Source organism: Gasterosteus aculeatus, chromosome 13 (genome assembly GCF_964276395.1).
Source record: "Gasterosteus aculeatus chromosome 13, fGasAcu3.hap1.1, whole genome shotgun sequence".
NCBI classification, from domain to species: domain Eukaryota; kingdom Metazoa; phylum Chordata; class Actinopteri; order Perciformes; family Gasterosteidae; genus Gasterosteus; species Gasterosteus aculeatus.
Window position 1 is genome coordinate 3,625,803 of NC_135701.1, and position 20,294 is coordinate 3,646,096.

Below are 20,294 nucleotides of genomic sequence, written 5' to 3' on the forward strand. Positions count from 1 at the left end.
GAATTAGGGTATTTTCCCCCCTTCGGTAGGGTTTACCAGTGCTGCAGAAGTGGACTACCGCTTTGAAAGAGTCCGCTGTCACAAAGCCTAAGACGTTCACTACAGATGAGCAGCTGGTGCAAACCAGAGGTCATCAATTGTCACCACAAAAGCAATTAGTTGTTATGAAATAACTTTATGTGATATTCATCAATGGTGTCATGGAAGCATCCTCTTCTGCTTGGGCCTCACCAGCAGTTTTAACCTAGAGGAAGGATAGGACATCCTGTTTCTGTGTTGACTACAAAAAAGGTAATACTACAACACACCTCAATGATTATCCAATGCCAGGGGTGAATGCAAACCTGGTGTCTTGTACTCCAGCTCTCTAGTGACCATAGATCTGGCCCCGAAGCAACAAAGAATAAAAGCACAGGAGTTTTACATAAGTGGGAACAGGTGAGCAGTAGCTCTGGTTGATGCCGAGCTGAAAAGAGACCTGTGAAACTGATCAGGGATGGAAGGATTCGAGGTAGGTGGCCAGGGCAGATGACTGCTGGCTGCATCGGAGCCAGACAGACTCTAGAGGAAAAAAAAGAAAAAAGTGAGTTTAGCATTTTAACAGTGAAGTAATTATAAAATAATATGTCAATAAAGCCAAAAAACTAGTGTATACTGTGTATAAAAGTCCTGAAAACGTTGTCATATTGTTTTGCAAAAAGTCAGAAATACTATATAAAATTCGAGTTACTGTTTTGCTCATAAAATAAGGTCATAACACATATAGCAGAAAAAAATCTAAAAATAGTAATAAGTTATTATTAACTGATAAGTTAAAAAAAGTTGACAAAACATATCATTCAAATTTCCCAGGGACTTAACTGAGTGTGAGGACTTTAAATGGTGTAAATATGAATGGGACAGAACTTCAAAAAATATATTTTACAGTTGAGGGTATTTATTTAACATTTTTTGCTTTCCGATTTGAATGTTTTTTCAAATAAAATTAGGTGATTTTAAATGTTTAATGTTTTTTTGTCAAAATTACTTGGATGACGATTCTTTTAGTTTGCATGAATAGATAAATAAATAAATAATGTCTGATTTCATGTGTTTTTTCTCCATCTTCATTGGTTGTTTTAAATATATACATTTTATTATGACAGTGTGAACACATGTGTGCCATCCTCTTTGTTTACGCCTCCATGCTTTCACTAGTTTTTGACATGACATTGCAATGGCTTTTGGGTAATTCTCAGTATTCAATGCTGACTTACGGAAAGGGCTCAAATGATCTCAAACACTCAATAATTTGACAATGGGACAGCCCTAAAATCAGTTAGCGGCAGTGCGCCGTGTGTGAGGGTGCAGATTGGGATTGTGTGTGAGACCCTACAGGACAAGTAGGTGTGTCACAGAAGGTCACATGGTGTTCTCCAAAAAGAGGAACGTGAACGGCCTCAGCCGATCCTTGAACCGAGAAGGAGAACAGTTTAAAACCAGTGACCCGTATATTTAAGACAAAATGTAAAGCCCAAAAAGGTGACAAAACACAAATCATAGTTACAATTCCTGCACACAAATTTGTCTTAACATAATGAGAATATCTTATCACACTGAATTAACTGAATTGGCCAAGGAAATCAGAAGAAAAAAGTTACTAATTTTTCTAAAATTAGGTAATTTAAGATTTTTAGTCGCCCATTTCTCAAAAACGTTCTCTTATGTAGAAGATTAAATGCTTCCCTAATTTTACATGAAAAAATATGTATTTATTATTATTGAATGTATTATTCATAATATAATTCATTCAGTTAAATCCGAAATTTGAGATAGAAAATTGTTAGATATTCAATTGAACATTATTTGGATAGATACATAGATATTTTACTTTATTAATCCCCGGAGGGGAATTTTGTGCGCAATAGCAGCAGTACAGTAAATAAAATTAGAAATGAAAAATGCACAATATAATACACAGTACAGTATAATAAAATTAAATTAAAAAAAATAGCAGAGCAGAATATATTAAATTAAGTCAAAGGAGTATGTAGTGGGGTGGAATATGTATTAAATTAAATTAAAAATTAAATTAGGACAGTAGTGTTGTTGTTCAAATAAACAAGGATTTAGCCAGAGGTGTTTTGTTGTAAAGTCTCATTGCAGTTGGCAGGAATGTTTTCCCGTATTTGTCCTTGCATCAACCGGTCCCTGCAGTAGGTGGTGAAGAGGGTGGTCCGAGTTGTCCAATATGGACAACAGTTTTTCCAGTGTCCTGCTCTCCACTACCTGTTCAGGATGCTCTTGTTGCTCTTGTTGCTGTTATTTGTTATTTGATTTGACAGTCAGTTGTTGACATCATACAGATGTTACTACAACTGTTGCCTGCTTTGGTAAATATGAAACCAAATCATAGAACATTTTAGATAAGTAATAGGAATATGCCATAAATATGTCAAAAGGCAAATATTATAATGCAATGTAAAACTTTACTTAACCATGTGCTTAGAGCCCCACTGTGAACTAGCAGACCGTATGTGAGGCTGCTTGATCCCGCTGTCCTCATCAGGTGGCTCCTCGGCTCTCAGGCAAAGGGAAGGTTTATGGCCTTATGTTGGCCCCCTCAGGATAACACACCCATGTCACGCCATTTATCAATTGTGGTCTTCTTTTCGGTTTTCCCATTCACACCGCTATCAGGTTGAACGTAACCCCCCCCCCCCCCCCCTCCCCCCCAGGAGGTCAGGATAACCCTCAACACACACAAACACAACACAGAGTGGTCGTGAAAGAGATCAAAGGTGCTATTTGTCAGCAAACTGACAAAGCGGCGGGTCGAGGAGGTTCAAGTAGCTCCGTGAGCGTGCCCATCGCTCCACGTCCTGGATGAGTTCCACTGCTGGATGTTAACATCTTGTTAAAGGGTGGAACAGACCACAGAAACGTCTCGACAGACAAGTTCAATGTAGTGTTCTCAGGGCATAAATCTCTCTACGGAGGAATTCTTGTGATTTCTGCCTCACACGCCGAGGCCTTCGGAGTCGACTAGGAGTTGAACTTATGTCCACACTGATCTCCTGCCTTCCAAATTAAGGGAAACATATTTTTTTATGTCTGGAAGAGTACTCGATTTTTTGCCAGTGTTTGAAGTTGTTGGCACATGGCGGGTGACGATGAATTGGACCCCAAAGAGTTAATTGATGGAGAGGAGTGAAACCTTCAGGGAGGGAGAGAGTTCACTTCTTCTACCTCCCTGTCCTGTTTGAAGGAGATGTGAGTTGGCAGAGGAGGAGAGGCTTGAAGATTAATGCTGCAAAAGGGGCTCTGACAGCCTCTCCGTTGGTTGTGGTTCTCTTGGGTGGCCCGATTGGTCTTGGATGTCACTTTTGCTACTTAATCTTGTGTATGTGAAACAGGCAGATTCAGAGGGGCAGATGGGGAGTGTGGGGGGGGGACGCTGGGCTGGAACACGAGTCAGACTGAGGAGAATTTCAAGAACATAAACACACTGCAGAAGTATTTAATTTAAATTAAAATTGTTGAGTTTCCGTTTCTTATTTAATTTTGTTGCTGACCTGGCCAACAGGTTGTTAACGACTGTTTAAAGAATCAATTAGATTAGAATTTGAAACTAAATCATTTGTTTTTATAGACTAAAATGTAATTATTCTTGCTTGTTAGTCAGCTGTTGTGGAAATATGACGTGCTTTGCATGAGCAAAGGTGGCTGTGCTCACATTAAGAGGATTCCAGTACAAGTAAAAGTCCCGCATGTAAAACATAACGGAGGGAAAAGTAAAAAACATAGCTTCTTTTGGCCTTGGGAGGACTGCGATGTGCCAGCTAAACAGCGAATATATGGCCAGAACCAAACAGAAAATAATGTTTATTATTCGGATTTATTAAATCGGTTTTGATTTTGTAATGGTGATTAGGTCTTAAAGCACATTACGTTAGACGTTAAAGAGTGAGCCTGCGTACGCCAAGGGACAAAGATGTTTAACCTGGATTAAGATAAACGTTGTAAATTTTAAAGGCACAGTACGTAAGATTTAGTGACATCTAGTGGTGAGTTTCGGATTCCTCTCCGCTCACACCTTTGTTTTTCAGGAACACTACGGGGGCCTTAAAATCCCAGATACCCATCGCCACCATATCAATTTTAGGAGGTAATTGTTTAAACTCAAAAAATTGGAAGTATAATTTCATGACTAAAACACGTTTATATAATTTCAAAACAAATTCATTCAAAAAAGGATAACTTTATTTATAATTTAAATTTATTTTAAATTTATAATACTACTGGTTTAACTCAATATCACCGAAATATTTTTTCGAGAGCAGCAACAGTAATGTTTAACACCTACATCATGACATGAGTCATCTTTATTTCACAGAAAACAAAAATTTCAATAAAATAAATTACATTCCTGAGCCAAGTTTACAAAGATTGAAGACAGACGTTTGTCAGTATCAACACACACACACGCACGCACACACACGCACGCACACACACACGCGCACAGTTCCTTTAAATGGAAAAAACGTGTGACATGTAGACATGTGATAGTATTAGTTTCAATGATGATCAATGATGATCGGATCCATCCCTGCACACACAGCCCCTGATGAAGCAACCATTTTGAGTTCTGTTAAACTTTAAATAAAAATCAATAATATGAATAATAAAACTTACGGAAAGATGTTTTATTTACTTTGCATATGTTGGAGCCAACTTTTTACGGCGTCTGACCGCCGTCCTTCAGTTGGAAAGTATTGTTCACCCACGTCCTTACAGATAACCTCTCTAAGCCTAAACTGGTCTCTTATGTGACCTTTCTGACATTTAACCCTAATTCTCAACACCGTAAACTCTATTCCTGGCTTTGGGTTAGGGAGCTTATTCCCACTATGTAGCCCGGCTGAATCATGTCGGCCCCCCGCTGTGCACCTTCTCCTGTTTGGGACCCACTCTGCAGCTTCCTGCTTGAGTCAGGGTGCGTTTGCTCATCGCTGGAAGACGTAACATTTTGCACTGGACCAAATATGGCTCCCGGCAGTGATGAAACTGCTCCGTGCCAAACAAACTTTGGTAAAACACAGGTGTTCGCTCTCTGTGCAGCGCGCCGTGTTTACTAGATTGTTCCTGTGAAAGACTCACTTTTTCTTCTCTTTCCACTTTCACACGGAACGTTTGTATTTTGAGAGCTGCAAGCTGCCCACATAGTGTCGTCACTGGAGTTGCTCTCCCCGTAAACTGTTTGGATTGGAATGAGCTCATCCACCTACGGCGTTTGGCTCGGTGCCAAAACAGACCATAGTGCATAAAAGGCCGACTTTATGGGCACACGCTTAAGTTTTTACTATGTATTAGCGACTGAATAATCACCTGTGACTACTTGCGAAACGTCCGTGTCGTTTCATTTTGGTCCAGTCCCACAAAAAATGTGAATAGAAAGAACAAAGTGTTTTTGTAAAAAAAAAAAAGATTTCCCTCAGTTAATCTCACAGAAAACATTCCCGGTGACCACTTTCATGGTGATGTAACTTTAAAGCTGGCGCCCGGGCCATGTGCTGTACTCACAGCTGTGCTCACAGAGTGAGCAGCGCATGTCAGCGTCCTCCCCCTTGGTCATTCCCCGCTTCGTGCAGCGACGACAGTAAATCCTACAGCGTCCGCAGAGAGAACAGTGGAAGCCTCGACCCGCCCTAAAAGAGGAAAGAATCACTGGTTAAATGAAGTGAAACTTCTGAGCGGGACTCTAGTAAACGGAGCACTGAGTCCAGACGAGCGCGTCGGGGTTGAGCTCATAAAGGTCCCCGGACCTCACGCTCCTCACAGGCCTGCAGGGGACGACTGGCCGGAGCTGGACGCCCATCACATGGCCCAAGGGAGCAAGAGGTTTCATAGACGGTGCTTTGTGAAGCGTCCGATAACTGATCGGGTCTGTGGGGGGCCGCCATGATGGGAGGACAGGGACACATGCGTGGAGGTGCCTTGGTATAGAGGGCAGTTATCGACCTGGAAATCCTGTAAATTCTCAAAAATGCAACCGATGGTCCCAGTAGCCACTACTAACTGACCTCCTAAAGGAATGCAGCTTCTCCTTGACTGACATTTGCTTTTAGCGGCTCCTGTGGGATGGGGCGCTGGGCCGCTGGAAGGCGATAGCGGGGGGAGATCCTCTGGAGATAAACCGCCGTGCCCCCCTGTCCCTCAGACAACAAAGAAAGTGAGTGATGTTTGTCTGAAAACCAAGAGCCGCGATCCTCTTGTTTTGATGTGCGGGCCACCTGGGATGCGGGGTCTCCATCAGCACTCAGGGGCCGAGCAGAGGGGAAGACAAACAGGACTCACACAGATCTCGTCCCCAGGACAAACAAGTCCTGAGTGACAAGCCCGCTGGAATCCCACGGAAGTCACCAAACAGACGAGGCATTCAAACACCCGGGAAAAACAAGAGGCGTTTAGGTGGCCACAAAGGCCCCCGAGTAGAATTGCACAGCGTGGTTTCCACAACTTTGAGGACAAAAGTTTAAGTCCTTTAATCGGCGAACACGCGCGGGAAACCAACCCGATAGATTATTAAGTAGTTTGAATGAGCGATTTAGACCTGAAAGCTCAGAGCTGAAAGTTTGCATTCGTTTCCTGGAAGCATTTTGTGATTTAAGGTGACCTGTGCAAACCTTGAATTTTGTTGTAACTTAAGATGACTTTTACTTGGGCTCAGAATACTTCCTCCAGCAATGTTGAAATCTGGGATCAAAATAAATCAATCCAAGTCCAGCATTTCGTTATTACATCGCTAATCAATTTCATGTGGACAAAATATGCTCTATTGTTAAATTCATAGTTTTCACGTTTTCAGAGCTGGAAAAGAAGTTCTGCTGCACACAAAAGCACTTCCTGTCAAGCAGGGTGAGCTGCTGGGGTTTGGAGATTTGACTCGAGTAAAGTTTGCTAAGGCAGATTTATATACGATAGTCACCGATATGGGCCTGTTCCAGAAAGAGACTCATGGTGACATAGCGACGGTTGGTGTGTTCTAATAAAAGTCTAATAAAAGACTAACCAATTGTAGCACTTAAATTGTACTTGTAACGCCACTCATCAATAGCAAATTGTAAATTGGCTTATTTGAGGAAATTGCACTTTCTTGTTTCTTCTGAGTTTGTACCCTATGGTTGAATGCACTTATTGTCGCTTTGGATAAAAGCAGCAGCTAAATGACATGTAATGTTCTTTGATGAGAAACCTCTCATGATGAGTGATGAAGATGAAGGAGGACCTCAGTGACAGAGTTGTTCCCGTGGGGGCCAGAGGATGGGATCACATTGTAAAGCCCTGTGAAACCAATTTGTGACACAACATAAATGGAATTGAATAAGGCCTCTCGTCCAAATTGGAACAATTGAAAGAAAAAAACACTGACAGCTGTCCAATATATTTACAGATATATACTCATATATTAATATTGATGTAACGAAACTGAAAAGGTCTGTCTCTGACATTTATAAAAAACAAAATAAAAAAAAAAACTCTCAACAAGAAAGGCTCACATGAAAATAAAGCCCATCTGAATATTAATGAGCAGCGATAATGCCTGAATGAACGTGCGCGTTGCTGCTGGTCCGGGGTGGAACTCGCTACGGTTCTGTTGGGTTTGAGCTGCTGGTTAGTTAGACAGCTCGACCACAGACCTGCAGATATCACGCACGGCGCTCAGCGCCGCGGACGTCAGCTCTGAGGAATCTGAAAGCACAAAACTACAAAGTAGCCGCTGTGTTCTGGAACATCTTTATCGGGCACACGAGAGCTTCATTCGATTGGTTCTGCCGACCTCAGCAGCACATGAGCTCCTCTGAGTTTGTGCTTTTAATATATTATATTATCCATGAATCTTCATATTCGTCTTTACTTTGCTTGTTGGCCTCCAACGCACAAATATGCTTTGGCCACTAAAAATGCAGCTATTTATTCACAGCTGCTAAAATTGACACACAAACGCTTGACACACAACACTGAGTGCACAACTTGGCTCTCACACCTTCGTAATAAATAACAACGTCAAAGAGCTGCACGTCAAGTAGAGACTCTTTGGAAATAATTATCTCACAAATCTGGAAATGATTATTTGGACCAGGAACATTTCCTCACTAGCTTACATCACATCCAAGGATTTCCGCTGCTTGTGTTTTTGTCTCCAGAGTGTGTGTGTGTGTGTGTGTGTGTGTGTGTGTGTGTGTGTGTGTGTGTGTGTGTGTGTGTGTGCGTGCGGCAGAGTCATGAAGAGGAGTGTTACGAATGGAGAAGGAAACACCTCTGTTGAAGCCAGAAGTCCAGTGATAACGGACACGCACACATGCACCGTGAACGAAAGCACCGTCGGGACGCGATGTCTGTGCTGTGTCACCGCTGAAGCCCCCCTGCTGAGAGGGGGTCCTGCGTGGAGCGTCAGCCGTGGGAGGCAAAGCAGGGGTACGGCCCAGATGGATGTTGGGGCCAACATCTGTTCCACCTCCTCCTGGCAGGGTCTTATCAGCAGAAAGAGAGAGAGAGAGAGAGAGAGAGACATTCTTTGCAGGGTTTAAAAAAACATGCATTCTGCTTGTCTTGTAAACAAAGGTTAGGTTCCCCGTCAGGTCGCAGGTTTGATTCTGTGGCGTGTGACCGCTCCTCTTAGCTCTTTATTCTTTTTTTCTGGGTGCTCCCCAAATTTCCAATGAATCACTTTAAATGAGCTGCACATAAACTCTGTGTTCTTACGAGGTTGGATTAAACCTTTTGCCACATTCTTATTTTTTTAGAATTCTTGCACGTGCAATTTCACTCATTTAATGTTTGTTCAAGTAAAACTGCAGGCTGTTTGAATCCTCTACTACTTTAGAAATGTGCCCTTAAATCTTTCCTATAACATATTGAATTTGGTACGGTTTATGCATTTGTGAAATTGTACTACCGTGTGAACGGTTTTAATCTGGGCATAGATTAACAAACTAGTTATACATAAAAATAAACAACATTTGTGATTATTGGGACAGCCGCGTAAACCTCAGGCAGCTACTTTACGGTTTAAGGAGTCACGCTGACTTTGTGCTCTAAGAGATAAAACAAAGCAGAAGTGTAAGAACAATATTTTGTTAAAACCCCCCAAATGGCTTCATTCACTCTGCGGCCGGTGATCCACACCAACTTCCTTGTGATGTCAGCGACTGTAATGTGTGTGTCTGTAGGCGGGCTGTGCAGTGAGGAGAAGTAATGAGGTGAATGCAGCGCTCTCCACGGCACAGAGTCAAAACCTACGAGACAACCTGTACATTGGAGATTATTTTGTGGTGCGTTAACTCCCTTTTGTGTGGCTTTCCATGCAGAATCTTCCCCTCTGGCAACCTTGCACTTTACTCTTTACAAACCAAACCATCACTGTATTACTGCCAACAATTAAGCTTGCCAGTCGGTTTCTCAGAGTGATTTCCTTCCCTTCCAGGCAGCCGTTAATCACCATTCATTATTTATCAAAGAGAAACCTGCATGGACTTGAACGTTTCTTGAGACACTGTATCCATCACAGTGAACATTGTGTCTCCGTTCCTGTTTGTTGACGCAGATAGTCTGAAACAACAGTGTGACTTTGTGTGTCAGTACAACAAGGACCAGAGGAAACAAACCTCAGTTCCACTGGGACGTCCAGTGCTCAAATCTGTGCAGACAGAACGTGAGAGTGAGGAGGGGTGGAAGGGAGACACAAGTCCCCTTTCCCTCGCTTTTTTCCTCCCAGGAAGGCTGCTTCGCTGAGGTCCTGGCCTCTTCGCCCCCCCCTCCACCCCCTCCCCGGGCATCCTGGATGCCGGTGCTTCGGCGTGACCAAAGGGAAGCAGAGCAAGTAAGAGAGACTGAGGGATGGAGAGAACCTGAATGAAAACAAAAAAGAAAGATGAAGAGGATTTGAAAAAACAGGGGGAAAGTAAGAACGACAGGAAGAGAAAATGGGGCGGGGTGTGTGCGGGTGGGGGCGGGGGGGGATGCGGCGAGACGGGCGCAGCGGCCCATGGCTCATCTCGGGGCTGCAGCAGCTTCCAGAGCCGGTGTGCAGCAGACTGAAGAGAAGCACGTCTGCCCCAGAGGCAGAGACTGGAAAACGGGATCAAAGAGTCGCCACGGCAACCTGCCGGACACACAATGTATTAAAGCCACACGGTACATTTGAAAGAGAGAGAGCAAAGGGAGAAGAAAAGGGGAGGTAGAGGTAGCGCGGAGTAGAGTCTATTTATTAGGAGCTCCTGTCTCACTCGGTTAACTTTCCACTTCAAGCGTCTGCACTTCGAATTTGAGTGCTTTTTTTTCCTTCTGTGGTTACTTTCACTCGACCTCATCTGGCTCATCTGCGTTTAGCCCGGTTATCTTCCAGGGTCTCAGGTTTCCATAGGTCACCTTAAATCACAAAGCAGGGACATTGTGAAGAAAAAGCATGCCGACATTCAGCCCGTCACACATTTCCTGCCAACACGTGTATGAACGTCAAATTGTACGGAACATCTGCTTAAAACACACCGAACAACCAAGACCGCTCTACGAAGTAATGCGGGTGTTTCACAAGCTGACCGTATCTATTTTTATAAAATGCAAGGAGTATACATAAACATGAGAAACTGTCAATCATGCTCCCATCATAAGCCAACACATTCAAAGTGGAAACATTACGGCTATATCGTATATTCATACTACGTTTCGCACGTTACGTACATGTTAATAACAATTAGGACAACAATTCCACTTTTAAAACTTTAATTACAATTTTTGACAACACTGATGATTGAAAAAAACTAAATACAAAAACAAACAAAGACTGCTGTGATATGTTGAAAAACCTTTGTGGGTAGATGATATGCAAAGTCCAATTATTTATTCTGCATTGGAGCGATCAACTGCACTGGTCCATACAGGTTGTTAAGAAGAAGAAAACTACCTCGTGTCAGGTACAAAAACAGATGAAATTGTTCTAAAAACCCGACCACGGAACAAAGCGACAGCGAGGACACAAGCAAGCGAGGAGGCGACCATCTACTGAAGCACACCTGTGGCACAACGACAAGCTCATTTCAGAACGATGGCATCCGGGATGGAGGAACCCCCCCAAGAACCCAGCGGGGGGCCGGGGGGGGGGGGGGGGGGGGGTCTCCGTGGACATTTGGAAGGCATTAGGGTGTCGGACAGGGACTTGGCAGATGCAGCTGTTGCTGTGGCTGATTGATAGTTTGTACTCCACCCCGATGGGAGACGGGAGGCGCGCGCCACCACCGAGAGGAATTATGTCGGTAAAGAAAAAGCGTTACAGAAAAATTGTAGAAAGGCAAACATGACATTTTGCTGAACAGTGAAAGGAGGCGATTACATTTCTCTATCTTGAGGCTACTTCCGTGGGTGTGGTGGTTATGTTTGTCTCTTTTGGTCTTTGATTTGAAAGAAGTCATAAGGGTGGTATGAGATATAAAAAATCGGAATGGAGCTCTACGTGGTTAACATACACAGCTGTAAAATATATTCTAAGTTGCACATTTATAAAAAGCATTCAGACTTGTTTCTGCCCCGTCTAAATGAAGTCCACTAGCACTCCGTCACATGATTAGTAGTACTTGTGTATGGCTCCATAATACTCCATAAGATACTCAGACTACTCTATTCAGATTAGATATTCACACGGATATGTAGCTACCGTACATAACACCGCCTCAACGTCACCCAAACACCCTGTAAAGTAATCACTGGAGAGGTTAAACATCTACACACAACCTGGGCTTTGCTCTCTGTGTGTGTGTGTGTGTGTGTGTGTGTGTGTGTGTGTGTGAGAGTCCCACATGCCCTTGGTTTCGTCACGCAGAGGCCATTTTGTATTTCTGACAAAACTGCAATACATCGGCTTCAAAGACACCTCCCCTCTGCCGGATTGCAACGGTGGACGTGTGTTTGTGTGTGTGTGCACGCGCGCACGCACGCACACACGCACACGCACACACTTTAGATTTGAACCAGGATGGGAGCTCAGTGAAGGGAGGGTGACAGGATACACGCTTCTCAGGGAGTGAGGCCGACATCCGCCGTCGCCCGTGCGCGCAGGTTTGTGTATGAAAGCGGGAGTGTGCGCGGCCCTGGCGGGATGTTCCTTCGCCGCTGGCCGCTATCGTCTCTGAGCGTTTGCGGGGGCAGCCTCATATCCGGGCGGGCTCCGAGTCTTTGTCCTCCAGCAGGCCGATGAACTGAGCGAAGCTCTCCTTCACGGCCTCCAGGTGGTCGCTGGTGCTCCCCTCCAGGATCCAGCGCTTGCCCCTGGCCAGCGGCTCCAGCTCAAAGTACTTCTTGACCTGCGGGCAGAAACACGGACCGTGTGGTGAGTCTACACATTAGAAAAGCTTGAATTAAGATCCACGAGCAGCCTGAAGCTTGAAGCCCTGTGTGTGTTCCGTCCATGGCTCAGCCAAAAACAAGCCGGCAGGAGGATTTACACTTTTACTCGTGTTAAAAAGGGCCCTGGTTTGACTGCATTGAAGGCCGAGAACATGAAAAAGGATAACAGCAGGAGAGCTTTGTATCATTCCTGTTTTCCATGGGTGTCTTCTTCTCACCATCCCCCTTTACTACACAAAGCAGTTAGAGCACCCAAACACAGCTTTGCATCCGGAACAAAATGTAATTTAGAATATAATAAAACAATATGAAATTAAGTGAACATTTTCTCTCTGGGAAGTATGTGAAAATATGCTTGTTGGCTTTGGCTCTACTGTTTGGAACAGTTGGTTATAAAGTTCATAACCAGGCTTCAGTGGACGGTGCCGGTGTGGTGAGGTGGTGGGGGTGGGGGGGACCAGAACCAGCTGCTACGTGTGGCTGCAAATCTCAACAGAAGGAAACAATGTCTTATACCTCCACTCGACATAGTGCAGATTGTTCGGGTTTCTGTCAAGTTCAGAGTAATGGAAACAATTTGGTCTTCCCGATGAGAAGCGAGCGGAGCCGCTCCTTCGTGTCTGACAGTACAAAGACAACACTTCAGCAGGACGGCTTCTTTTCCGTCAGGGTTTAGAAGATGCTTCTCTCACACTGATCAGGTTACAAAATGAACAGATGCTGAGTCATGCATTGTCCATCACAGTACAGGAACCAAGGATCCATAACTTCAAAATGGGATAGAAAATATGAATGTTGTGTGTTATATTTGGTCGTTTTTCCGCTGTCATCTTTAATTGTTTAAATATGGAGCTTGACTATACATATACTATGAAGTAGACTCTCTCATACTAATTATTTAGTTTAATAAGTCAGTTATTAATTCCATGAATCCACTTAAAACATTATATGTCCATTGTATTGCTACAGGAGACGGTCAACACGCTCTGCATAGACTGCACCCAAATTCACGTAGGTGCCCGTCACACTGTCAAATTACTTTTCAACTTCAAGTGAAATTGCTTTTGTCTAGACCGTGCTGCGCTGTCTAGCTGTGCCATGGTGTGTGGCATGAAGAGGATAGGGAGGAGGAGGAGGAGGAGGAGGAGGCGGCAGAGACGGAGAAGGGAGAGGGCGGGGGGGTATTCTTTGTGTCTGCTCGAATCCAGCCAGCCATGCCAGTGAGTGGGAGAGGGAGCGCTGTCCCTGCCCCTCAGCCCCGTCTCTGTCCGGGTGTAATGTGAGTTTAATGACAGATTAAGTCACCTCAACCGCCGTTGGCCCGGAGGCCCGGCTAGAGAGCAGAGCGGACCCAAATAGTGTTAACAAATCTGTCTGGGTAACTTGAGCCGCCCTAGTACGGGGACCTAGACCCAGACTGCAGACGATGTGGCTGTCTGTCTGTCTGGCTGGCCCTCTTCTGGAAGAGTCTGGCCCCTGCACGGGCAGACTGTCAAACGGCCAGCAGTGACCTCTGTGCAAGTGCAGACAGGCTCAAGCTCACTTCCCCTCCTTGCCCCTCAGAACAGGCCAGGGGGCATCTCGCAGAGCAACAGACGCCTTCCATCCTCTGTACGTTGGGACGACTGATCCCTCCGACGCTCCCAGATGGCTCACAACTCATTACGCAGTGGGAATGAACACCTTTGTACAGTTATTGAAAGAACACATCCAACCCGGAGATTTGAATCACACAACAGGCCAAAAAGAGGAAAAGAAAAGCCGTCCATGCATTATACAGCCGAAGGAACCCCGTGACCTTCCAGCCGGGCGCACCTACACTGGCAGTCACAGTGTGGACCAAACCAGTTTCTCTAAGATTAAGTCCTCCTAAGCACACTTATGCTTGCTTAAGGAATTGCGTGAGACATTGGGAAGGGTAAGCCACACAAGATGCGGGTTGCCAGATGGCGCCTAAGTTGACCACTGGGTCATGCAGTCTAGCTTCTTCTAGGTCATACAGACGGGGCCTCGCCTTGTGCACAGGAGAAAGCGGCTTATGCATGCATGAGGGTGTCAAAAAAATCTTTAATCACCTGTGCATGTTTCTACTGTACTGTGTGAGTCGCCGTGCAACCCCGTCGCGAGGGGGGATCCATAAAACTCTTCTGCAACAGGCTGAGTGGTGACAGTGAGCCCGTGAGAACGGACAGTGCAATGGGCTGCATTGAACTCTCAAGACATGATTGATGATTACAGACTTCTATTCAGCATTAAGAATAACAGATTACCATGAAATCGGTCTCCAATCTTTTTGCCGTGGCATAATTAAAGGCCTAAACATTCCTTTTGAGAAAGCCACGTTTAGTCAGACTCATGGCTCATTTATTTTTGGGCAACAAAAAGTCAAATTATGTTTTTTTGTCCGGCTGCAGGACAAATTCTAAAAACTAATGGGTGAGGTTTTCCACGTTTATTAAGTGAACAAATATGTTTGTGTGACTTGATGATCAAGGACTGAATGTGAGGGACAAGTTGTGTGAGCAGCTCGTCGGCTAAGCGTAAGCTCCTACTCCGGTAAGCCTACTCCAGGCTCCTTAAAGCAGCGGATGGGCATGCGTGGCACGTGCATCCAGCTGCTCCCTGACGATTACTGGAAGTGATGGTCACTGTTGGCACCGTGTCAAGAGGATATCATGACAGAAGAAAGAGAGAGAAAAAAGTTCTTGTCGTGGAGGCTGCTCGGAGTGAGAACCCCCCTCCCTCCCCGGCAAATCTATAGGCATCAAAAATGTAATCTGCAGTGGTGGTAATCAAGAACCAGGTACAATAAAAAAAGGGAAAAAGCCAAAGGTGGATAAGTAAAACACTATTTTGCTTTTCGCACCAGTGTGTGAAACATGTAGTCAATGTGGATTCATTTGTTCCTGTAACTCAATAAAGTACACAAGTAACGCAAGTCCAGGTACATCAAGCCAAAACGAAACCTTTTCCTAAACCTAACTGAGTTGTTTCCTGCCATGACGGATGTGTATTTTTAAAACTCTGAAGGCAACAGCTGTTGTGATGGACTTTCATAGGAAATGTAACTGACCAAGCAAGCTCACACTGATGGCAGTCCAATCCAGACATGCTATTAGATGAACACAATCCTTCATGCTAAGGTCTAAGATGTAATCCTGAGGGGAAAAAACATGGGAAAAATATATCGAAACTAAATTCAATAATATCAAATAATACTGATAATCTCTTCCTGTCTAAGTAATAAGATCAAAAAGGGAAAACAGGAAACGTTCACTTGAGAAGCTTTTGCCTTCTGGCCATTTAAGAAAAAAACAGAAGTGAAGACGATAAAAGTCCTTATTAGGAGTCATCCTTTAAACACTTCTTTCCTGCTATCGAAACTCCTCCGTGGAGAAAGAGCTTTACTCAATAAACTCATTGGCGAACCAACTATAGCCCTGAGGTTTTCATTTGGATAAACTTCAGCAGGGGCCCGCTTTCAACATAAAATAACATCCTCAAAAGGTCAAAGGCTTAAGAGAGTGTGTGTGTGTGTGTAAAGTGACCAAAAGGCGTCAGAAAGCGCACAGACACATCTTCATGTACGTTTCCTATTTTATAGGGGAATTGTTTATTTAGTGTTGGCCTTATGATAAATGTGTGTCATGAAATAGAACGCGGCGTTGTGCTAATCCGTAATAATGCCAACATGTCTATCCTGCTTCACTGTCATGTGTCAAAACCTCACCACATGGATAAGCCATATAACTGGAGACGGAAGCATTAGGGGGTCTCTGATCTAGGGAAAGTGGTATACTCAAATATCCAAGACAATCAATTACACCATCCCTTGACATGTTGGCCCCTGTGCAAATATCAGTCAAATGGAAAGTGGCCCGCGCTGGCGACAGCACTGACATGGCGGGGTAATGTGAGATCCACTTACCATATAATAGATATGCCTCTGTTTGTTTTTCCGGCTAAGCTAAAGAGCCTTAAAGACATGCAAAATCCCAAAGGTCTCCAAGAGAGGAACATTTGGGAAGCCTGTGAATAAAACAACAATATTGCACCAAAAACTGTCAAACTGAGGTGTCAAATGAAACAACCCACTAGCAAGCGAGTAAGACCTAGAGCCCATTTAGACAAGGCTTTAACACTGTAGGCAATGGACCCAGAGTTTGCATCTGAGAGGATTACTGTCCCCAAGCTCAACCCAAGGTGGATCGAGGTGATCCTTGTTTTCCAACACTTCAGTGTGCTCTGTGGACAAATCTACAGCAACCTCAAAGGAGGGATGTCCCTGCGGTCATCAGGGACTGTCTCACAATAGCTGCATGTGGCCGTTAAAGCACGCGTTCCTCGTTTCCTCGCAACTCTGGTCTCTAACAATGCTGTTTGGAGGCCGTAGTGCTTTTGGAAATAGACAGAAGAGGGATCAAGTGCCTCTGACAAGCCAACATCATCAATGATGACCAGAGCCCGGACCCCACTGACTGACATTCCACATGTCACTTTCTTTCGTTCTGCACACGTCACTTTTCACTCGTCACTTTTGTCACTTCCTGTTCGCTAGTGCACTTTATTTTTTTGATATTTTTAACTTTATTCTCTTATTTTAAACTAACCCATAGCCTTATTCGACTAACCCATAGCATTAGCATTTTATTTTATTTTATTACTCGTGCACTGCTGTCTTCTGTCACGCACTGACCGCCAAGTCAAATTCCTTGTATGTGTGACATATTTTGGCAATAAATGTTTCCTGACTCCTGTTTCCTGATGTTGCGTGCAGTTATTTCAAATTATGCAATTGCAGTATTGGCCAGCAAGCTAAACATTAAGCCTGAGAATGGAGAGAGGGCGAGGCGAGAAGACTTTTAGTATTTCCAAGACATTCAGCAGGCGACGCATTACGACACAGGGCCCCGTGTAATGCTGCAAAAACAACCGAGCTGATTTACCGACCTGGTTCCCTCAGGTGGGACCGCGGGCCCCCCCCCCAGGCTCGGCTCAGTGCAGGTTCAAAGTGATTCACTCGCGATGCGCTTCTCTTCAAAGCCAACTGACCACTGCCAGATCAGAGGCGTCCTCAGAGGCGCTGTAAATCTAAGCGAGAGACCGCACAAGGACATTCCTCACGACCCTTTCAGAGGCACGGAGGCATTTATTCTTTGCGGCAGGTCAACGGACTTCCATAAACACTCTGTAGCCGCTCTCCTGCCTCGGGACTGTGGAAAGTGGAGGGTGATGATTCAATATTGTGCATCTGCTTACATGAGCATCATATTGGCAGGTATTGTATTTACCATTTCAGTAATTCTGAGCAAGATACCTCCCATTTCAGTAATTCTGAGCAAGATACCTCCCAAAACATACTTTTGTATTGTTTCACAAGTGCAAAGTTCAATTTCATGTAACAAAACTCAAACTTCAGTATGATTATTTAGTAGTACTGTGATAACGGTTTGGGTCCCATTAAAAGAGGCAAACCTGATTGCCCAAGCAGGGTTATTTCAGCGAATGCCGTGATTCCTTGTTGAACCATAACATCTCAAAAAGTATTTTTGGTCGAGTGTGGGTTGGGGGTAAAGGGAAAGGAAAACATCCGTCCCATTGAGGAGCTTGGAGTGTAATTGGCAGGTTCGGTAGCCAGGTGACCTACGGGACGCAAGGGAAAGTCTGTGAAACCAGAATATCTCGAGTGGGGGGGGGGTTGCTTTGCATTATTACAGATTTACAGTAACTCAATTTATTAAAGGCCAAGAGCTCCCTGACAGGGAACATCTGGTATGTGGGACTTCGTCGGGTGAGCTGGCATTCTGCCCACGCTCCAGTACACCGGCACCTTCCCCTGGAGTCCGCCCTGCGTCTTTTCTTCTTCTCCTACTTCTGAAGAGGGCCGCCGCGCTGTAGCGGCCCACACAGAGGGCCCTCAAAGCCCAGGAGGTATGTTACAAGCCCCCCCCCCACCAGCCATGCCCTCCTCCAGGACCCCCCTAGTGGGACCCTCTACCCTTTCACTCAGGGGCCCCCCTTTCACGGTCCACTCCTGACAGTTCACCGGCTTTAAAGCTGCAGCAGGCCCCCGCTTTAGAACACAGCGCGCAGCATTACATTCAAAGTGCTCCCCTTCTGCAAAAGCTTTAAACCATGCGTCAAGTTAGAGTCTGCGCTCACAAACACACACACGGTCAAAACGACACACACTGTCCCAAGCCATTGGACCATTACATCTACTCAAGGTTACGGAGTTCTCACTTTGCATACCTTCACCTTTTTGGAATCATGAACACATCAGCACATTGTTTTTGGATTATGTGCATGTGCACGTGTGTGTCAAGGCTCTTTACGGTAGAGAGGAACAAAGCAGAAGACTCATCATAGAAGCAAGGGTGCAATGTATCAACTTCAAGCAGTCTCTGACCAATCATGGTGCACATCACTCCAACCAACAGAAACATCCACACGGCACTGGTGTCTCTTGTGGTTGTGGTTGCACCCCCACGAACGAGCGTCAAAAGTGAGATTTGATGTACTTTAGGAAAAGTGTTTATTTGCAAGCACTGTTAATTCCTTCTGTTCTAAAACTGCTTCTGCTTTTTAACCACTTCCATGAAAGAGAAGCATAGACAATGACTTTGCCCAGCCAGAGCACCAGCAAACATTTCTTTGGGCGCTTTCTTTTCCAGTTGTTTTTTTAACTAAACTCACTAACAGCCATCAGGAGGTTTTTAAAGAGTCCTGCATCAAACTTTTGTAAAACATTCCAATCAAAGAAACTTCCCAAAGTTTCATTAGTCATAAGAATAATCATTAGTCATTTGGAATTTTGTCCAAAGGGTACATTTCAATGGATGAAAACCTCCATGGAGGAGAACCCCCCCCCAGACATTCCCAGCGTTTGATCCCTGTGAGTCAGCAATGGAGCCTGGGGGTCAAATTACATGCTGAATGGGCTTTTCGGAAGTCTTGTCTCGGCTAGTGGCGGCCGGTCGTCCGACCCTGCTTGACCAGAAGACAAAGAGAGAGCACTGACCACAATTGGGATGGTGGGGGCGGGGGGATTCGCTTTCCTCCTCCAATGGAAAGTCTGGTCCTGAATAGGGATTGCCCAGCTGAATTGTGCTCCACACCGATTTTGAGGGTGAGGACCCCATGGGGTCAGGGTTCAGCAGCATTTGTGGGAAAAGGCGAGCACGGGTGCCCACAAAACCTGCCGAAATGCACTCTCACCCACGGTGCCCCTTAACCTCCCAAAGGGACGGGACCACCGGCCCCGGGGGATGACAGGATAAGAAAGGCTGTATGGGTGGGAAAGGGGAAAGAAAGCAGGGAGATGAAGGTGGGTGGGACGGCCCGCACAGACGGGATGGACAAAGATGTTTTAGAGATAAACCATCAAAGTTTCCAGAAGTCACTAAGTAGCTTCACATATTGCGCTTCGAAGGTCGAACGCGCATTCTCCAGAGGGTAATCAATATGTGCCGCTTGATTGGTTTTCCAACCTTTGCCTCCCCGGGTGGGACAGATGAAGCGTTGGGTACAAGTCTGTGAGATCTCTCCTGACACAGAGGATCCCCCGTCCTTCTTTGGGTGTAATTACGCACATGGGCTCTGTGGAAATGATTTCAGCAGTGCCTCCAGAAGTGGCTCACCTTTTGCCAATGAGTCAGATTTATTTACTAGCTGTCAGGGGGCCACCAATTTCTCGACCAGATATGTTGTCCTGCACTTCAACTCCTGTTTCGAGAGTAATAATTGATGAACAAGAGTTGCAGAACACTTTTGGGTCGTAGCAAAGTAGCAGGATGCTACATAATCTCCTCCCCCGGACTGTAAGAAGACATGATAACCCGACTAGGGGCCGGGTACTTTGTTCCACATGCATAATGCAAAGGTGTTTCTCACTTTCCAGCCACCGTGGAAAG

The 20,294-nt window shown here is 45.0% G+C and overlaps 1 protein-coding gene and 1 long non-coding RNA gene across 3 annotated transcripts in view; both read right to left on the minus strand.

Annotated features, from left to right (window-relative positions):
- Positions 1-10,747: 10,747 nt before the first annotated feature.
- Positions 10,748-20,294, minus strand: part of arl15a (ADP-ribosylation factor-like 15a) — a 78,472-nt gene continuing 68,925 nt past the window's right edge. For both annotated transcript variants that reach the window (XM_040195656.2, XM_040195655.2), the window contains exon 5: positions 10,748-12,338. In XM_040195656.2, coding sequence (XP_040051590.1) covers positions 12,186-12,338 — 153 coding nt within the window. In that variant the 3' untranslated portion in view covers positions 10,748-12,185. The remainder of the gene's footprint in view (positions 12,339-20,294) is intronic.
- On the minus strand, positions 17,538-17,835 carry LOC144386322 (uncharacterized). Its single transcript, XR_013452023.1, has 2 exons — positions 17,729-17,835; positions 17,538-17,698 (listed from the first exon to the last, which is right to left on the minus strand). It is a non-coding gene; the product is annotated as an uncharacterized LOC144386322 (long non-coding RNA).